At 35.2% G+C, this 18,553-nt stretch overlaps 3 protein-coding genes across 3 annotated transcripts in view; 2 read left to right on the top strand and 1 right to left on the bottom strand.

Annotated features, from left to right (window-relative positions):
• The first annotated feature begins 1,770 nt into the window (after positions 1-1,770).
• Positions 1,771-5,580, top strand: LOC120628304 (protein-cysteine N-palmitoyltransferase Rasp). The gene is made up of 4 exons (XM_039896616.1): positions 1,771-1,951; positions 2,533-3,287; positions 3,493-3,710; positions 4,407-5,580. Exons 1-4 carry the CDS (start codon positions 1,852-1,854, stop codon positions 4,891-4,893), a joined length of 1,560 nt encoding a protein of 519 aa, XP_039752550.1. The 5' UTR covers positions 1,771-1,851; the 3' UTR covers positions 4,894-5,580.
• LOC120628273 (DNA helicase MCM8-like) lies at positions 5,538-16,821 on the bottom strand. The gene is made up of 16 exons (XM_039896566.1): positions 16,602-16,821; positions 16,291-16,517; positions 15,118-15,350; positions 14,667-14,754; positions 13,767-13,898; positions 13,009-13,124; positions 12,720-12,824; positions 11,825-11,971; positions 10,347-10,566; positions 10,140-10,282; positions 9,494-9,633; positions 8,283-8,373; positions 8,064-8,200; positions 7,087-7,309; positions 6,074-6,235; positions 5,538-5,776 (listed from the first exon to the last, which is right to left on the bottom strand). The coding sequence occupies exons 2-16, from the start codon at positions 16,496-16,498 to the stop codon at positions 5,582-5,584; spliced, it is 2,340 nt and encodes a 779-aa protein (XP_039752500.1). The 5' UTR covers positions 16,499-16,517; positions 16,602-16,821; the 3' UTR covers positions 5,538-5,581.
• A 224-nt stretch (positions 16,822-17,045) lies between these two features.
• The window catches only part of LOC120628314 (dynein heavy chain 8, axonemal), a 37,146-nt gene continuing 35,638 nt past the window's right edge, over positions 17,046-18,553 (top strand). Inside the window, exons 1-2 of the mRNA XM_039896627.1 lie at positions 17,046-17,626; positions 17,700-17,810. Coding sequence (XP_039752561.1) covers positions 17,306-17,626; positions 17,700-17,810 — 432 coding nt within the window. The 5' untranslated portion in view covers positions 17,046-17,305. The remainder of the gene's footprint in view (positions 17,627-17,699; positions 17,811-18,553) is intronic.

Genomic DNA, 18,553 nt, shown 5'->3' with positions numbered 1-18,553 from the left:
AAAATATTGCTTTCCAGAAGCCAGGGCGTTACTGGTTCAGGAGTTCTCCCTCGACTTCATCATCAGCTTCTTTCTTGGGAAATTCATAAATTGCTTACCTACATATAGTAGGTAAGCCATAATCGAATAACAACCCGTGTAATTATAACTTATACTTTTTATGTTATAGTTCAGTCACGGTCATCCGTGGTCAAAGAGTAAATGTATATTACGTGGTCTTCATCATTTGTTTCTCTTTACCAAATGGTGCTTTTCGAAAGAAAACGCTCAAGTAACCATAACAATATTCAAATCGGAATAGTTCCCTCGCATGGTTTAGGATACCTCCAATACTTTTTCACCAAATTAAAATGGGACTACCTACCTTTAGGTATGATAAACCAAACAAAAAAATATTTATCTAGATCCCTTTATAATTTGCAGAGTAATTGCGAAACAAACATACAAAAAACAGCTCATAGTCGAATTGTGAACCACCTGTTTTCTTTCATGTCGGTTGAAAAACCTCAAGCACGTTTCAATATTGTAAATTTGAAACTGGCTTGAAGATCTATATAATAATACGGATAATTCTTTATCGCTTACCAATTAAATTGAATTGAATATTTAGTTTATGTTGAGCTACAACAAAATGTACCCATGTTTTATATTTTGTAGGTATTATCAGTTTATCTTAATTTGACGCGTAAACTGATTGGCACCACTGGAAAATTCAGTATTGCAGAACTCATATATACAACTGCGGCACAAAAAAAAGCTCATGCACTCGCGCTGATCAACAATTAAATACTATTGGCAGTTTTGTATTTATTGTTGTTAATACCACCAATGTTTCGCTCTTGGCTGAATGACCCCCGCGATTTTCATATGGACACTTGCCGATAACCACCTGAGGGGTTGCTACGGCGTCCTCGGGGGAGTGGGGCGAGCGCGAAAGGTCGCCATGAGAAGAGCCCCAGGGCTCGACGACATCGGGGGGAGATTGACACCAGCCCCAAGAGCCAGACATTTATATATTTCACTAACGTCACCTTATACTTTATTAATTGAGCATGAATGGGACCACGCGTACATTTAACGGATTGAAGTCTTGTTGACACATTCCGTACAACATCACAAAAAGATTTCTAAAAGGTAAAGAAAAAGAATTAAACATAAGATGGAATATTTTGGCACAATAAAAGGAATCGATATTTTCTCTAAAGTAAATCGACGAGAAGACTAGTAGAACTCACAAAGTACCAGGTAACAGGCATATTAGGGGCCATTGCTTGTTCAACAGAGATCTCACAATAATGAGAATTTTAGATCATCTATGATGTGAATCCAGCTTTCGCTTCAAAGCATGCGCTATGTATGCACTTGTATTAATTATTAAGTATTGCCATTACTAAACTTAGGATATTCATGGATAGATTAACCCTTCCCCGGGGAGACAATTGTCTCCTGCCCATGCTAGCAGTGCGGGTGGTTTATGCTTCCGCGCCAGTAGTAAAAGCTGTAAACTAAAAATCTGTATAAATACTCTTTGTTTGGAGAGTATGTACGAAACAAACCGAAAAATAAGCTGGTTTTTAGTCTTTGTTTACTCACAAAAAATAAAGAAAAAGTAAGTGATCAAGTTTAAAACCAGATGGCGATAAAAGGAAGAAGAAAGAACAATGCTACCAAACCGTAGTATCAAACACTCAACAGCTGTAAGGTGAACGGATCGAGTGAGTGAAGTGTGAACTGTCACTTGTCAGTTTGAAGTTCCAATGCTGTCTGAAATCACTCACTCTCAATGATATTCCGAGACAAACTAAAAGCCATGAAATAGAGCCGCGAAAATCAAATAAACAGTTTTGCGATATGAAAAATAAATTAAATTTTTTAGAGTTATGTATTTATTTTATTTTTTGGATTACAGCTAATATATATTCTTTGTATAAACTTTTTGAGGCTCAAAATGGTAAGTCGCTGTTGCTATACATAATCAGAAAATTATAATTGTCACAAATACAGTCTTCTAAATAATTTACATAAATTAAGTGAATTTTTTTTGCTATACCATTCTTGAGAATAAGATTTCGCAGGAACCTTAAAGTTATGGAGCCAATATTTAATGTCCCATAGTTGGACATACATATACCGCGATGCTCCAATGTGGTTTGATGGTTATTTTCACTACCTGATAACCAGTGGTGTGCATACAGGGTATGCACTAAGCGGTATATTTAATAATATTAAAAGGAGAAAACTTCCAGTATGAGTTATAAAATCTTAAGGATAGGCTTTTCATACGATGTACAATACAGCTTAGTGAATACCCTGTATGCATACTTGCTGATGACCCACCACTATCACGGCTGGAGCAGAGCTTTTGCCACATGCTTACGTAGATAGAAGTTTTGCTTATGTTTTCATCTACACATGAGATAACCCTCTACCAGCAGTTCAGGAAGTTTCTCATTAGCAGAATCTGGCAGGAAACTCAGGCAAACTATATTGTACTGTAGTTTTTTACTACTCCATAATATTTTTGATTTGCAGATATTTTAAAGGGCAATCAAGAACTGGTACATTCTTTAACTGATTTACAAAAAGGTTGGGGATTCACAGCAAGACACAAAGATGTATCTGATATTGAGTGGAGCAGTTGGAAATATTTTTTACATACATCCTGGCGTTACCAGATTTTTCAGTTTATTGTTACGGAGACCTTACGTTATAAACATGCATCTATCATAAAATACTGGTACATCATATCCAGCATGTTTTTTGTGACTACTTTTATGGGATATAAACAAATGATAATTATTTTAACACAGCCTGTGATATTTGCTGTGATTTTATTTTGTGGTGGCAAAAAACTGAGTATTTGGATCACAAGTATTTTACTACTTTTTAGTTACAATTCACTAAAATATATGTATTATTTTTGGAGTTTTTTGGATTACGACCACATGCAGGATGAAGAAGTATATCTCATATTATTTAGTGTGGCTTGGATTGAGCTTCGCTGCATAAGTTACTCGTTAGACTTTGTAGGAAGAAAGGAAGAGAAGTCATTAAATCTAGATGATTTAATTAACATGTTCAGTTACACATCATATTTACCTCTGCTATATACTGGGCCAATTATTCTATATGAAGAATTTGAGAATAGTTTTAATAAAAGAAGAGAATATTTAATATCAAGAATAAAACAGTTTATTTCTGACATGATATTTTTTCAACTGTATTCAGTGTTATTGGATTTGGTTTTTCATTATATATATTTCTTTGCAATGCATAGTAAGATGGAGGTTAGTACAGTTTTATAGTTTTAATAAATGTTTATTAATATTATATAACTAAAAAGTATGTATAAATAATGCACTAATATCAGAAAATACCAGTCTGGTATGTAAATGTATTAGATTGTTCTCAAACATTTTGTACAATTTCACATTTACAATAATACCTAGTATGGAAATATAGATTAACTTTTCATATTACTGTTTGTTTCAGTTAATACGAATGCTGCCCACAATCGCTTTGTGCGGTGGCGGCCTCTTCATGGGCTTAGAGTTCCATATGAAATACGTGGTCTCATATGGCACGGCGGGGGCATTCGCTAGGTTGGACAACATGGATCCTCCTCCGACACCAAGATGCATCGCAAGGATTCACGTGTACTCACAAATGTGGAGGCATTTTGACGTTGGGCTGTACAGGTTTTTAGTTAAGTAAGTAAACAAAATACAACAAAATACTTAGAACAGTTTGCAGTACTATTGATCACTGTAGTAGGCTTACAATGAGTTGATAGTGATGAAGATGATGATGACCAGCATCAACCTTTTTCGACGACCTCCCTGGCGATACGGTCAGCGCTGTCAATTTAAGTAGGAAGGCCCGGGTTCGATTCCAGGCAGAGGCAATTTAGAAATTTATAATTTCAGAATTTGCTCTGGTCTGGTCTGGTGGGAGGCTTTGGCCGTGACTGATTACCACCCGACAAGACGTGCCGTTAAGCGATTTAGTATTCCGGTGCGAAGTCGTAGAATTCGATTAGGGGCATGATTACCATACGCCCTAATAGGTTAGCCCGCTACCATTTTAGACAGCATCATCACTTACCACTTGTTTATATTACTCTAAGTATCGTGGTAAGTGATAATTAGAGGAATATAAAAAAAAGGTCCACTACAGAGCACTGGTCTCCTCGCAGTGAGAATATATACTATTCTCAACAATAAAATAGCATTGACTGAATTATTTGGTATCAGTTCCAACTTGGTACGTACGTTGGCGTCGCCGGGTGGTAGCAAATAACGGACTGACAGACATACAACACAGTGACCATATTTTTATCAAAACCCTTAAAAAATCATATATTTATTATAAATATTACGTATTATATCAGAACAAATTTCTTACAGGTATATCTACAAACCTGGTTACAGTGTACTAAACCAGTATTGCAACTTACCCAAGATAGCATACAAGTTAACCGCGTCGCTAGCTACATTCCTCTTCATCTTTGTCTGGCACGGCACCGTGTGGCATATACTCGTTTGGTCAGTACTCAACTACTCTGGCATAACTCTAGAACATCTTGGCAAGTGTATTTCAAGGCATGAAAGTTACACATATTTTAAGAAAAACATTTTAAGATCTGAGGCAATGGAAACAAGGTTTATTGCAATGCTATGTACGCCACTTTTGGCCCTATCAGCGATATCAAATTTCTATTTATTTGCTGGCAGTGAAGTTGGTAATTTATTTTTTGAATGTCTATCACATCCTTCTTTGTTGAGCTCTGTTGTATTAGGTGTATCTTTATACAGTTGTTGTCATGTTTCTATGGCTTTGGAACATGTGCAATCAAGAGGCGGTTCGAAAAAAGTTGATACTCCCAAAACGTGAATATATCACAATTCCTATGGTCTCAGAGTTCCTGTTCTGTTATATTAATGTTTGAATACGATAATCTCAGGTAGACTGGTACTACTTTGCTTTATAAAATTCTTAGTATATTCCAATAGAAATCCATGACTTGACAGATTTCATATATTTTTTGTACTTTTTATAAAGTAGATATGCATAAAAATAAACTTTTCGTTAGAATCCCGTTTACTTAAGAAGGTTTTATGTATACAGTAGCCTTAGTGCAAGATTTGCTCGCTGGCAATCGAGTAGTCGTTTTCGCGTAAAACTCTGTATCGTTGTATAAGTAAAATAGACCTCATGTCATTCGTTTTACAGTTATAAATTGTGTACCTCTGATTTTTGTTTTACAAATGTTCTGTCAAAAGCTCGAGTTTAAAATTGAGCTTTAGAAAAATGCATATAAGATCCATTTTAGGTATTTCCATACTCGAAACCAACTCGATTGCCATCGAGCCATTCTTGGCTTACAGGGGTAACGCGTGAAAAAACGCGGGGCACAGTATAACATAAATGTGATAATCATTGTGTAATCTCATCTAAAGTATTATCAAAGGTAACATAACCTAACAACTTTGAAGTTTAAATTAATTATTAGTTAAATTGTAAAAAAGAAACATATCAACTTTATATAATCTCTTTATTAGAATAAATCAATAACTATTATTTAAAGAGAAATTAATTGATAAGTATTTGATTCTTTAAGTAATAAGTAAGCATGGACGTGCATTGCCTCAATAAGATCATTAGGATCGCCAGCGATTCCTGCAGACTTATGTATTTGTATCAACTCCTGTCTGGTAAAAACATCTTTACCCAACTGATGAGATCGTCTGCCCAATATGTCCAGGAATTTCTTAACCTGCAACCAAAATAAGACACATTTGCCTTCTGATGTTTGCCACTATAGTCTCAAGATTCCCAAAGTGTACCAATAATATAGAGATAAACACACCGCAACTGTAATAGGTACATGAATTTTTATCACAAAAACATTTTCCCGGAGTCTCGAATTACGTTGGAAACAGGAAAAAGATTAAGGTCTTATATAATATTATTAAAACATTAATTGACAAAAAACAAAAGTTTACACAAACACGTAGTCGTTTTTATAGTAGGAAAACAATTAGTAAGATTAAAAGGAAAATCAAGCTCTTACCTTATTACGTGAGCTAACGCCCGATCCGTTTATAGATCGCGATAGTTGTATATTGCCAAATTCATCACTAAATGTGTCCATAAGGCTGTGTTCTACGAGGCTGATGACGTCACTCGCATCTCGAGCTGTAGCCTCTTCGCGTAAATCTACCCTCGCTCGAGCCTGTAGAAATTTTCCTTTAATTCATATGAACTAATACTGGCCAGACCAGCAGAGTTGTGGCGACGGTACGGTGGGCGTAAAATCGAGCTTCCTTTTATTTAGGTTTTAATAAATAAGTAGATATTTCTTTCATAATTACATCAGAATATTTGGTTTTAATTATGCCCCTATTAATTTATTTTATGTATATTCAACGTGTATATGTAATTCACAGGGTTGAAATTTAGTGGTACATTATGTACTGTGTCTGAGACTTATCTGTGAAACCGAAAACCTAATAGTTTGTGAGTAAACCGCTGCCATAGTTTTTACTGAATGAAATCAGATGCAGCATTACATGCAAAAATAAAATCAAGTGACTCCTGCACTTTATCAGGTACGCGTCGCGAAGCGTAGGTACTATGCGCGTGTCGGTCTTATATCTTCAATAGGAGGGTTGTCATAAGTAAACACTTGATATGAATTCGTTTGCATCGAAAAATAAATGTGTTACCTTTGATTTAATTTTTTACAGGGCGTTTATTTTATAAAAATATTCAATCAAACATATTATGCAACTACTGTCTACTGCTACCTTATGGAATTCCTATACTTATGCAACATTCAACATTATTTCGTAATTCGGTTACACGTTGCAGATAATAAACCATCCTTGTATGCATATTTTAAACGGTCAAGACCGACAGTTTTAATGACTCTTTCCACAGTTTCAGCAGGTTCTACGGCGAATTCGGAAAGAACCTGAGCAGTCGCTCTTATCCATCATTTTATTATCTAACAAGCATATTTGTATCTTGTGAGAGATGCATATGACGTAGTTAATATGTGACGTAGTTTAAGAATAGCCTCACCTGTGTCAATCTTATGCAAGCTTCAAGTTGTCTAGTGGTGATAGGAGCGCCATCGTTTGACACACCTTGATGCTTATGACGCAGCTCTAAGTAGAAATCCTGAAGAATATTCGCCGCTTCCACACTCAGTTTTGGGTGGACGTATCTTCTTGCGTACGCGATGTATTTACGAAGCAATACCAGCGGTAAAGTGTCGATTACCTCCCCAGATTTGAGCCGTAATCTAATATGAAAAAACAATGATAAAAAAATCTTTTGAAATTCACTAGAAGGGGGATCCACTAAAAATTTATTTCTTACATTACACTTAGTGGTGTAATGTAATAAATAATTTTCAGTCTGTCGGGCGTGAGGAAATAAACACTCACGAAATTTCCAGTAGGCGCGGCGCGGCGTTGATTTAGCGCGGCGTTTTTTTGTAAATTCTTACACATAGGTTACATTTCTTTTAATATACAGCTTACAAATCCCGGATTGAAATGTTTCCATAACCTAACGCCCAAATTTATAAAGAATCAATCAAATTCAAAAAAAGATAGTGGACCAAATTTAGTAGCCTTTTCCTACTTTTGCCTGTATATAAGGATAGCACGACTAATTTCTCTGTAAAGATTTTGGATTAAACTAATAATTCGTACTGCGAACTGAAAAACACCAGTAAGATTTTAAAACTACGAGTAAATCCCGACTGAAACTTCAAAGCATTAGAACGAAATCGAAACGCTTATTAAAAACTAAAAATGCTTTGAAGAAAGTTTTATAAGAAAGGAATCAATATATATTTTTAACATTTTCAATGTTTTAAAGCGTCAAATAACAAAAAAGTGGCACCTACCTCCCATTTTTCTGTTAATTGACTTTGGCCTGACTTGGCGTCTAGTGGCTGTTATTACATTGGCTTTTTTTCACCATTAAAAGCGAACATAATGTTAAAGTAATTTTAATAATTGTTATTTTTATTCAATTTTAAATCTCACCTTGACGATATATCACCATCCGTTTGACTTGATACGATACTTGCATTCATTTTACTGGTACTAGCACCTTCTTTTCTTTTATTTTTTGGGCCTGCATGAAGTGCTAATACATGTTCAGATAACATAGCATCTAGTTTCTGAAAAAATAAATAATCAACAGGTACGTATGCGTTAATTAAAACAGACAAATTATAAATTATTATTTCTCTAAACACTTACCTCATCCGGCTTATCTAATAAGATAAAAACTAAATCAAATCTCGATAACAGCGCAGAGTTCAGTTTTAAGTTCTCGGCAACGGTTTTTGCTCTGAAATGAAAGTTATACAGTATTATACCACATAACTCTGAAAAACTACAAAATACACTAGGCAGGGTTAATCAGGAATAGATGGTAAGAAGAGATTTAGGGAATTAGATTCTCGACTCGCACCTCTTAACCGCATGAGAGTTCTCCATGATGTAAAACGTAAAGTCTACCTATCCGCACTTGGCCAGCGTGGAGAACTTCAGCCGAACCCATTTTCATTCTAAGGGAGTGTGCCTTGTAATCGGCCGATAATCGGTTGATAAAGATGACATGTGCTTTATAGCAGATTTAAATTTACTAAAGTTATTAATATATTATGAGTAAAGGTGTAACTAGTTTCTTTCTTAAATATTCAGTATTGAAAAGTTTCAAATTCTTATGATTATCATGTCAACTAATGGACGTCCACTGCTGAACACAGGTCTTTCGTGAGGAGACCAAAATACCGTTTGGGTCCAGCGGCTACCAACGCTGCGTTCATACCGATGCAAATTCGCTATTCCAGCTAATTCTTACGATGTACTTAATTTGTACGTTCATCGTGAGAATTCTCAAATCTGTATGTTCTTATAAAGTACAAGCGATGTTAAGCATGGTTGTATGTTCAATAGTTTATGACATTTACTTCCAAAAAAACGGTGTTATTTTCTGCACCTTCAGAACCTGTTATACGAGCGATAAACTCACCATACCATCAAATAAAATAATCATCCAATAGAAGTATTATCCACTTCGGCAGCATCGCAATGAGTTCGAAAGAAATATTGAGATCATGGAGGTGCAGCCTTAGGTATTGGCGTTCCCTTTTATTACGTGTATTTATTTTTATTTAAGAAGATGAAGTCTTTGTTGCACATACAAATCGAAAGCTAGGTTAAAAATACAAACAACTTTTGGTAGAAGCAACATGTTACATCAAACGGTATAGTGCAATACCCAAATTTGCAAATTATATACATTAATACTATACATACTAATACTACTTTTATTATCACCAACAAAAGAATATAACCAAAACGCATCACAGGTTAGCCCGCTACCATCTTAGACTGCATAATCACTTACCACCTGGTGAGATTGCAATTAAGGGCTAAGCTGATTTGGAATAAAGAAAACCCACCTGTTGTAGCTACCAGCGGCTGGATTCGCTGCGGCCAGTACCGTAGCCCGTGCGGCTAGACTGCAAACCACGCCTCCTTTCGCAACGCTCACGCGACACTGTTCCATCGCTTCTAATAGACTGCTGTGATGGGCTGTCATCTACAATATATTTGTTTAACTACACATATTAGTGGTAACGAGTGGTGCGAGACACGGACGTGAATTGGTTTTTAGAGCTCCGTACCCAAAGAATAAAACGGGAACCTATTACTAAGACCCCGCTGTCCGTCCGTCTGTTCGTCTGCCGTTATAGTTAGCCAGTTGAAATTTTCCATATGGTATATTTCTGTTGCCACTATACAAACAAATACTAAGAAGCAGAATAAAATAAGTATTTAAGTGCGCTTTACAGATACAGATTCTTCTGCTGTTCGCGGAGTATAGCAAATTAAGCTTAATTGTCATAATACCTTTAAAGTAATCTAAAAGAAGGAATGTAAAACCATAGTAGTAATATAGCATAATAAAACCATAATAAATATAGTAGTATATTTATTATTTATTTATTATTATAATTCAGCTGTTGTATGTGAGAAAGCCTGTGGAACATTAATAAACTGAGGATGATATTTCCAGAGATCGTAAACCTTTAAAATAATGTTTACCTTATCGAGTTCGTCCACACAACAAACGCCCTTGTCTGCCAGCACCAAAGCGCCAGCCTCTAGAGCGAAATCCCCGCCCGCCTCGCGACCTAAAGCCACTGTTAAGCCCCCAGCGGAGGCCGAAGCGCCACAGACGTAAACACCTAAAATACGAAGAGTAATTGTCAAATTGAAATTCAGATATTTAAAAAACAAATTAATTCTTACCTCTTGGCGCAGCATGTGCGGCTGCCTGGAGGAGTTGTGACTTCCCTAACCCCGGATCGCCTACTATTAACACATGGGGGTTACACCTCGCCCCATTCTCTATCTCGGTCCCCCCAAACAAACCCAGTATAAGGCCCGCTTTAACAGCGTCATGGCCAAATATTGACGGGCAGAGAGAATGAACCAGAAGTCTAAATACGTCGTCTGAAGCATGGATCTCCTGTAACAAAAGTCCTTATTTTCTTAATTATTTATCAATCTTTATAAGCAGTTGATTAAAATGTTAATGTATAAATATTTTTAACAATTAATAATGCAGGGGGCCGAAACTACAAGAGGTTTACACACACGCACACAAGGCATACAAAACTTGCATAAAAGACACCTGTATCACACAAGCTGGACATACGAAATTTGCATACGTATAAGAAAGACGTTAGCCTCTTACGTGATGGATATACGAACGTAGCACAAAATAAACTTTCAAATCACATGTGCGTCATACGGAACTCGCATAAAAGGCACTCGCAACTCGAATGCAGAACATACATAACTCGCATAAAAGCGACTTTCATATCGAAAGCGAGAGACAAAACTGGCATGAAAAACCGATTCAACATACATGCGAGACATCCGAAACTCGCATACGACACAAAAGTTGCACTTTCTATTCACATGCCGTACATACCGAAGTACATACCGAACTCGCACAAAAGCCAATATCAAACTATAGCCAACACATACAGAACTTGCATAGAAGCCAATATCAAATTGCACCCAAAACATACAGAACTCGTATAAAATACATAGAACTCGCATAAAAGATCACATCAAAACCGAGACGCTTAACTTGCAGGAGCAACAACTTCGTTTCACATGCGAGACATACGAACGTAAAAATCTTGCAAATCTCACAGGAAACATACGAAACTTGCTTATAAGGCACCTTTATTTCCCACGCCGCACATACAAAAATTGCATAAAAGACACCTTCGAATCACATGCGGACTTAACAAAACTCGCATAAAAGACTCTTGCAATTCGCAAGTGGGGCATACTGAACTTAAATAAAAAACACTTGCAGCTCACATGCAAAACATACAGAACTTGCAGAAAAGACACGTGCAACTTGCAAGTGAGTCATAGGTACAAAACTCGCATAAAAGACAGTTTCAAATCACATGCGAGACATGTGAAACTCTCATAAAATATATTTTCAATTTGTACGTGAGACGTACAAAACTAGCGTAAAGGATACATACAACTAAGATGCAAACAGCAACTACAAATAGCAACTTAGATGCAAAACATAAAGAACTCTTATAAAATACACTTTGTAGTCACATGCTTGACATACCTAACTCGAACAAGACACTTTCAAGAAGTTTCGACCTCTTAATAGATAATTTATATTTGTTCCAAATCGACGCAACGGTTCCATAGATAAAACATATCTAAGTACTTTTAAAATAACACACCTGGATAGCATAGTAATCTTTTAGAGTGAATGACAAAGTTGGATTGCTAAGATTCCTTTGGCTGTGTATTGAAACAGCTTCTACATACAACTGTAATAATCTTGCTGCTCTTCGGCCATCTTCACCCCCTTTGCTCTCGCCTCTAACCTGGTAAGTAATAAGTCAATGATAAAAAACAGGTCAACTTTCTGTGATATTCCCGAAGGGATTATAATTTCAACATAATCCATTAACCATTATGTTTTGTCGCTTAAAATCATGTTCGTAAACTATGGCCCTAATAAGAAAGCTGCAGCGTTAATTTGCTGGCGATAGAGTTCGGCGTGATATCTTTGATAATAAGCTTTGTTCTAAGACCAGACATAGAACAGAGCTTGTTGTCAAAGTGACTTATGGTTCCCAAAAAGGTGGTTGGTACCTTTAGGAATGAGTTGAGAGCTCTAGTCACTCGACAGAGGCGATGTAGATATTTACTGTATCTATATGAGAAGAGAATGAGAGAGATCCGTGGATGATCCAAAGTACTCAACGAGATGCGAGATAAGTTTTAAAGAGCTTAACTCAAAGTAATTGGAATAGCCACCACGCACCGAAAATTTTACGAAACCTTTATCCAGCAGAAGCTCATTGGTTTAGTAGTAGATAAATGGTGAGGGATATGATAGGCTGGGAGCATAAGATCGATCGGGTGAATAAGATCGATCTATTGTCCAAGCCTAAGTTGTGGAATAGGAAAAAACATTTCGGAGGAAACATTGTAGCATGCAGCTTTGCATTCTTGCGCAAATTCAATTGGATATTTTATTAATAGTTTTTTTACTGGCACGGATTACTTTGACGTATTGTATAATATTTCCATGTAATACGATAGAGAAAATAAACTTTATTATTTTACCTGAACAATGCCAGTAACCGAAAGTACATCTCCTGGACATGCAGTACCAACCAAATCACCTTGAAGTTCTATTTCAACAGTTCTAGGAATTGTTCCTGATAAACTCTGAAAAAAAAATGAATACAGACTACAGTGTAGTTAAGTTTATTAATAAACAAATAATGAGGTCATTTTAATTGGTCATGTGAATTTTAGTTGTATTGACAAAATGCCAAAAGACTACAAAATTCACATTCTATTTTAGAGCTTTTTGAGGTTCATCAGAAGTAGCTATTGAATTTTTGATTACCTGTGATTGTATTTCTTGTATTTTAGCAACTTGCCAGTCGGTGGTATTTGTGTATGACGATGATTGTAATGGTTCAAACTTGTGACCATTTTTACAATTTTGACATAAGTTTGGTGCTGTAGCAGAAAATATTTGGTAAGAATAAGTGAAGTAAATATTATTAGATTGGTATTAAAGGTCCTAGCTCTAGTTTAAAGTTAACGAATGCAGTTATCACCATCACTGACGTTAGTGTAACATGTTAAATGTATGAACGCTTCATAAGTGCCTGTGATAAGGTCTCCATGAATAAAAAAAAAAAAAATTTTTAGATTTTGAATAAAACAGGCAGCTTTAAATTGTTAGCAAAACTCTATAGGTTATAGTTATTTAGCTTATTGCTATCTGATATGAACATGACCTCTAATGAATTGGACCTATTTGACGCTTTTAATAATATGAATGAATTCTCTTAATGTTATTTCGCATAATGTTATTATTCTCTCAATAGTTCTTTATTTACTGAAATGCTAAAAATAATAAGTACTGATAATGTTATAATACAACTTAAAACTAATCCAATTATAGCACAAGTATGGTACCTTTCTGCACCAAACAAACAGGCTGATCCTTTGCTCATAAATGAGCCAGCCCTACTGTGTATCAGATGTGGCAATCAACCATGGTGTAATGTCTCGCAATAACTCTTGAATAAGTACTTAACAAATTATACTGTTTTATGATAGGAGAAAAGATGACTAAGTGGTTTTAAATTGTACCTGTAAATACACCTTGTGGTTGCATAACAGCTTGTACACTGTGACAACTGCTGCATTCAAAAGCCATTGAGGTGCACATTAACCCAACACTGCCAACTCTTATCACCGTGCCTTTAATCGTAACTAGTTTTCCTGAAAGTAGGAAATTAATTCTTGTAAATAAATACCAACACTTTTATGGTACACCACAGAAAAATCACAAAAAAAAATGCAATACAGTTCAACAGTGGCGAGCATATGGGTTTTGACCAGGGTAGGCATAAAGCTGGATGATCGTATAAAATTGCAAAGTTGTATGGAATTTTTAGGGTAGGCAGTGCATTCGTTCTTATATGAAGTGCACGCCACTGAAGTTCAGTAACACAAAGGTACATTTAGGCGATGATATTGCTACGTAAATATCCCTTCTAGGTAACCTGATGTAAAAATAAAATGCTATAGATGCAAGGTAGGTAGTACAATAAATATTAACAGGTACATAAATCTACATATAATGTTATACATACTACACCAAAATATAATAAAACTGCATAGTTGGCTGCAGTAACAATTATGTGCCACAGCATGATTTTAAGAGTTCAAAGGAAAGAGATAAGAGATATACATATATCATGTTCAGTTTATAACAAAGAGGCTAATGTTCATTTCTTGCACCGTTAGCTGGCTAAACTTGACTGTATAGTGAGAAACAGTTTTTCTGGGGTTATTTGAGACAAAGCATCAGACAAAAGATCAATTTATAGCTAAGTTGTACACCAAGAGCAAGAAAATAAGAAAGCATTAACATACTTGATCGCTTAACAAATTAAATCTGTAGGTTAGCAGAACACCTAATATTGTTAGATTTTTTTTGAAAACTGTTAGATGGTTTAGTAAATAAATCATAGACAAAATACATACCAAAGTAATTAACTTTAAGATTTGCGATTGGGATGACTGGTTCATGGTTTAATACTCTAACTCTTATTCTGGATTCACATTTCAGTGTCTGTAAATAGTACTTTATATTATAATTATTTCAATAACATAAAAATAGAAAATTTAAATTACAATACAATGTTTACATGATTGTTTATATTCAGTCTGATCATCAAGAATAATACATGATCATATGGCAGGCAGATGTAACTTTCTTTAAAGGAAGTGTGAATCTATAAAAGAACTGAATGCAGTATTCATAACTATTTAAAAAAATATCATATGCAAAATAAGAAGGTCCTTGGCGATAATCAAAATGTCTTTTTTACACATTTAAATAAATTGGAACTGAGATAAACTATAGTTGAGTGATCTTTACAGGCAATAGCTAGGAGTTTTAAGTATCATGTTTGGATTTTGAATGAACAATTACCTCATGTAAACAAAACTCCAAAATCCTTAAAGTTGTATCTGGTTTTTCAAATAAGTCTGTTTGAAAAGATGACCATTGGTTTTTAAATACTTCATCACTTAATAATGCTTGTGTGTCTAGTGAAATACTGCGAGTTTGGTCAATTTTTTCCAAATCAAATAAACTTCTATTCTTTTCTATATAGCTCTGGAAACTTTTTATGTTTTCAGAAATAAAAGTATTTGGTGGTTGCCCTGAAATTTAAAAAGGAGCAGTCAAAAAAAAATGAGGAGATCTGTAGAAGAACTAGAGTTACAAACATATCTCAACTACATAGCTCAGAAAACAGATGGATGATGTGCTAGAATTGTTGCCCCTTACTGTAAGCACACTGTTGGTCAACCCCCAATGAGGTGGACAGACACTGGATGCAAGCTGTACAAAACCATGGAATTAGGAAGTCCCTAAAAAACACAGATAACCAGCAGTGGACATCTATCGGTTGATATGACGATGATGATGATATCTTTGAACACCTATAATATATATATGAAATGCTAAATTGAGCCAATTTGGTGTTCAAAGTTGCAGAAATAGTAACACCGGAAGAGTTCACTAAGTTTGTTCACTAAGTTTGTATAACAACACTATGTGGGCAAGCACACAGAGTTGCTAGCAGGGCTCCAAAACAGTATTGGATTTGTTTTCGTATGAGTAATCTATAGAGGCAGGATGTTTAAATCATCATTACTTATTCCATGCACACTATATTGCTAATTTTTTTTTGCTCGATTAGAATGGTAACCTATAGCTTTTCGGTTTGTTCAATTATTTAATAGGTAAAACGCAGAACAATAAATTAAACCAAACAAAATTTTTCCAGTAAATTGAAACCAGTTGTGAGCCTTAGAGCCCTGCTGAAACATATGGTATAGTTAATTATGTGATGCCTGGTAGTAATGGTTCATTTATATTATGTTCAATCAATCAAACATTGAATCAAAAGTAAATGTTCTTTTAAAAGGTTCTGAGAATTGCCACTGGCTCCGGACAAGAAATCAGCTTTCTTATTTTATAGTTTGCAAAACTCAAAAAGTAGTCAATGGTTTAACTTGTAATTTTTACACAGCATTGCATTTCTATAAAATAGTAACAACTTTAAATTGTGGTTGGGTTAAAAATAGTATTAAATACCTTCAGTGGGAAAATATAGTTTCCACACATTTTTATCAGAATTAATAGGTATTACTATTGGTATCTGATTAGCGGGAGCTCTTGAGGATGCCGATGTTGATGCACCAGATAATGTCGAGTTATTAACGCTACCACTACTATGAGAATTGCGACTGCTAGTGCTTCTGTTCCAGTTACTCCTATATCGCCCTCGCCAACCACGACGCATTGTATAAAACCTTATACAGCTGCAAGTGTATAATCAATTTAAAAGATCAATCGTATTTCAATTTTTTGCGGTGTTTACAGGTTCACTTCATTGTGTGGTTTACATTTTCGCGCCATTAATACGTAGTGTTTTTTTACATTGTTATTCTCTAACTGTCGATAAAATTGTGTTTTTCTAGTTCTCTCGGATTTAAGTTTGCTTTTAGAAGTTTTATTATAAGCATTGTTGAATTAAAATTGCTGGAAACATACGGCATAATACTGTTCGAAAACAAAAAGTTTTGAAAGTGACATTTGACAAATGGCAATAATTCATTTTACTGCTGTGACTTCTAGTGTAATGGCTGTATTACAGGCGCGTACCTAAGCATCTAATTCGGTTAGACGTGATCGAGATGTTGGCTACGACCTTATTTATCATTATGATGCCTCTTCCATTAAGCATGCATTGCAATACATGCAGTTGCTAACATTATAACACTCTTCTCTGTCCGTATGTATGCTTTGCAAAATAAGTTTTGTCTTGTTATGTGTTCAATGTTTGTATCTTCACTGTGTGTAGGTACCAAAAAACATTTAAAAGAGATAAAACTTTACTCTGTAAAGCCTTAGAAATTGTTCTTGGTGAATGGTTGGTTGCAATGAAGGTAAAAAAAAAATTGAATTTAAAAAAAGAAGTCCAAATGGAAGTTTGCATATTTTGTTTTGACCTAATCAATTTTAAATTCGGTTTGAAGCTGACGTTTGTAAGGGTAGTCGCTATAAATAAAAACAAGTTTTAATCTAATTAGCACGTATTTTTAAAATAATGGGAGATGAAGGTGGACCAGAATCTGCTGAGGAGCCTGGTGAACCAGTTCCAGCTCTCTCAATTATGGACCCTGGCGAAGGACACATTGAGGACGTTTCGCATACCACAGGAAAATTAGATGATATTTCAAGGAGATTATCCAGAAAGCAGTCTGTTTATCCTGTGAAGCCTGGCACTTCCGCCGAAATTATTGACATAGACAGAACTGCCTTGGAAGCAATTCTGGATGTCAGTTCCCGTATTCAGGATATTCAGAAGAAAAGTAAAGTATCCATGAGCACTTTGGGTCTAGCTCATGAGTCTTACAAGGACAAACAAGTAAATAAAGCTCTTAATTGATTAAAGCGTGTTTAATTTGTAATTTGTCACGAAACAAATATTGTAATTACAGGCTAAAGCGAAGGAGGCCCGAAATAATAGAATAGGAGGACTAAAGTCTCAAAATAGATTTTTATTGGAAAATGGCGCTACAGTATTAAATAGAACGCTTGAATATGTTCTGGTTGGTACTGATTTAATTTTTATTATATACAATGGGATGAGATAAAAGCCTTATGCTTTTTTCGTATCCGAAGGCCAATGAGACCCTATTAATAAACCTCCGCTGTCCGTTTGTCCATCCGTCCATAAAATCTGACCAGTACGAGAACAAAGGAGCCGTACGTTGTTGGAGGGTTTTAGCTATTCATATTTTAGTTATAATAACCAAGACCAAATTTTTACTTGCTTGTCAGAGGCAAGGAATCAACGTATTATCCAGACTCGAAAATCAAACCGAGGAACATCATGCTCCGTATTCGAACATAATAGGCACTAAGTAGGTGCTACATCAATTCATACAGATCGTATTTTATATACCAATTGTTATTACGTATCTATTAAATCCGTATTCCATAATAACTGAACATTATTCGATTAGATTTTACATTATGTGTGGCTTCGATATTATGAAAAAATAAATCCTTTAAGTGGCAGGAAGTTTGTTTTTTCTTAATAAAAACGGGAAAAAATAATAAACTGAAAAATCTGGCCTTTTTACTTGATTTCAATGAGTAACTTGATTTGAACTGAAACTTCTACTTATAAATAGTAACAACTAAAATATAGTCCAGCTATCCATCTATGCAAACAAAATATTGTAGGCAACTTAATAACATACCTTTAGCTCAGAAATTTTAAGGAAGTTTTTGATTAAAAATCATAACTAATTTAGGAATTCGGTATGAAGTTCCATTCCTATGCATA

This window comes from Pararge aegeria, chromosome 2 (genome assembly GCF_905163445.1).
Source record: "Pararge aegeria chromosome 2, ilParAegt1.1, whole genome shotgun sequence".
Taxonomy (NCBI): Eukaryota; Metazoa; Arthropoda; class Insecta; order Lepidoptera; family Nymphalidae; genus Pararge; species Pararge aegeria.
This window is presented reverse-complemented; position numbering and strand designations above follow the sequence as displayed.

Coding starts and splice junctions, on each gene's coding strand:
- LOC120628273 (XM_039896566.1), bottom strand. CDS start 16,498: ATGCGTCGTGGTTGGCGAGGGCGATATAGGAGTAACTGGAACAGAAGC. Junction 13,899..14,666: donor TCTTAAAGTTAATTACTTTG/GTATGTATTTTG, acceptor TCCTACTTTCAG/GAAAACTAGTTACGATTAAA. Junction 5,777..6,073: donor GCGTTAGCTCACGTAATAAG/GTAAGAGCTTGA, acceptor TTTTGGTTGCAG/GTTAAGAAATTCCTGGACAT.
- LOC120628304 (XM_039896616.1), top strand. CDS start 1,852: ATGAAAAATAAATTAAATTTTTTAGAGTTATGTATTTATTTTATTTTT. Junction 3,288..3,492: donor CAATGCATAGTAAGATGGAG/GTTAGTACAGTT, acceptor TGTTTGTTTCAG/TTAATACGAATGCTGCCCAC. Junction 3,711..4,406: donor CTGTACAGGTTTTTAGTTAA/GTAAGTAAACAA, acceptor AATTTCTTACAG/GTATATCTACAAACCTGGTT.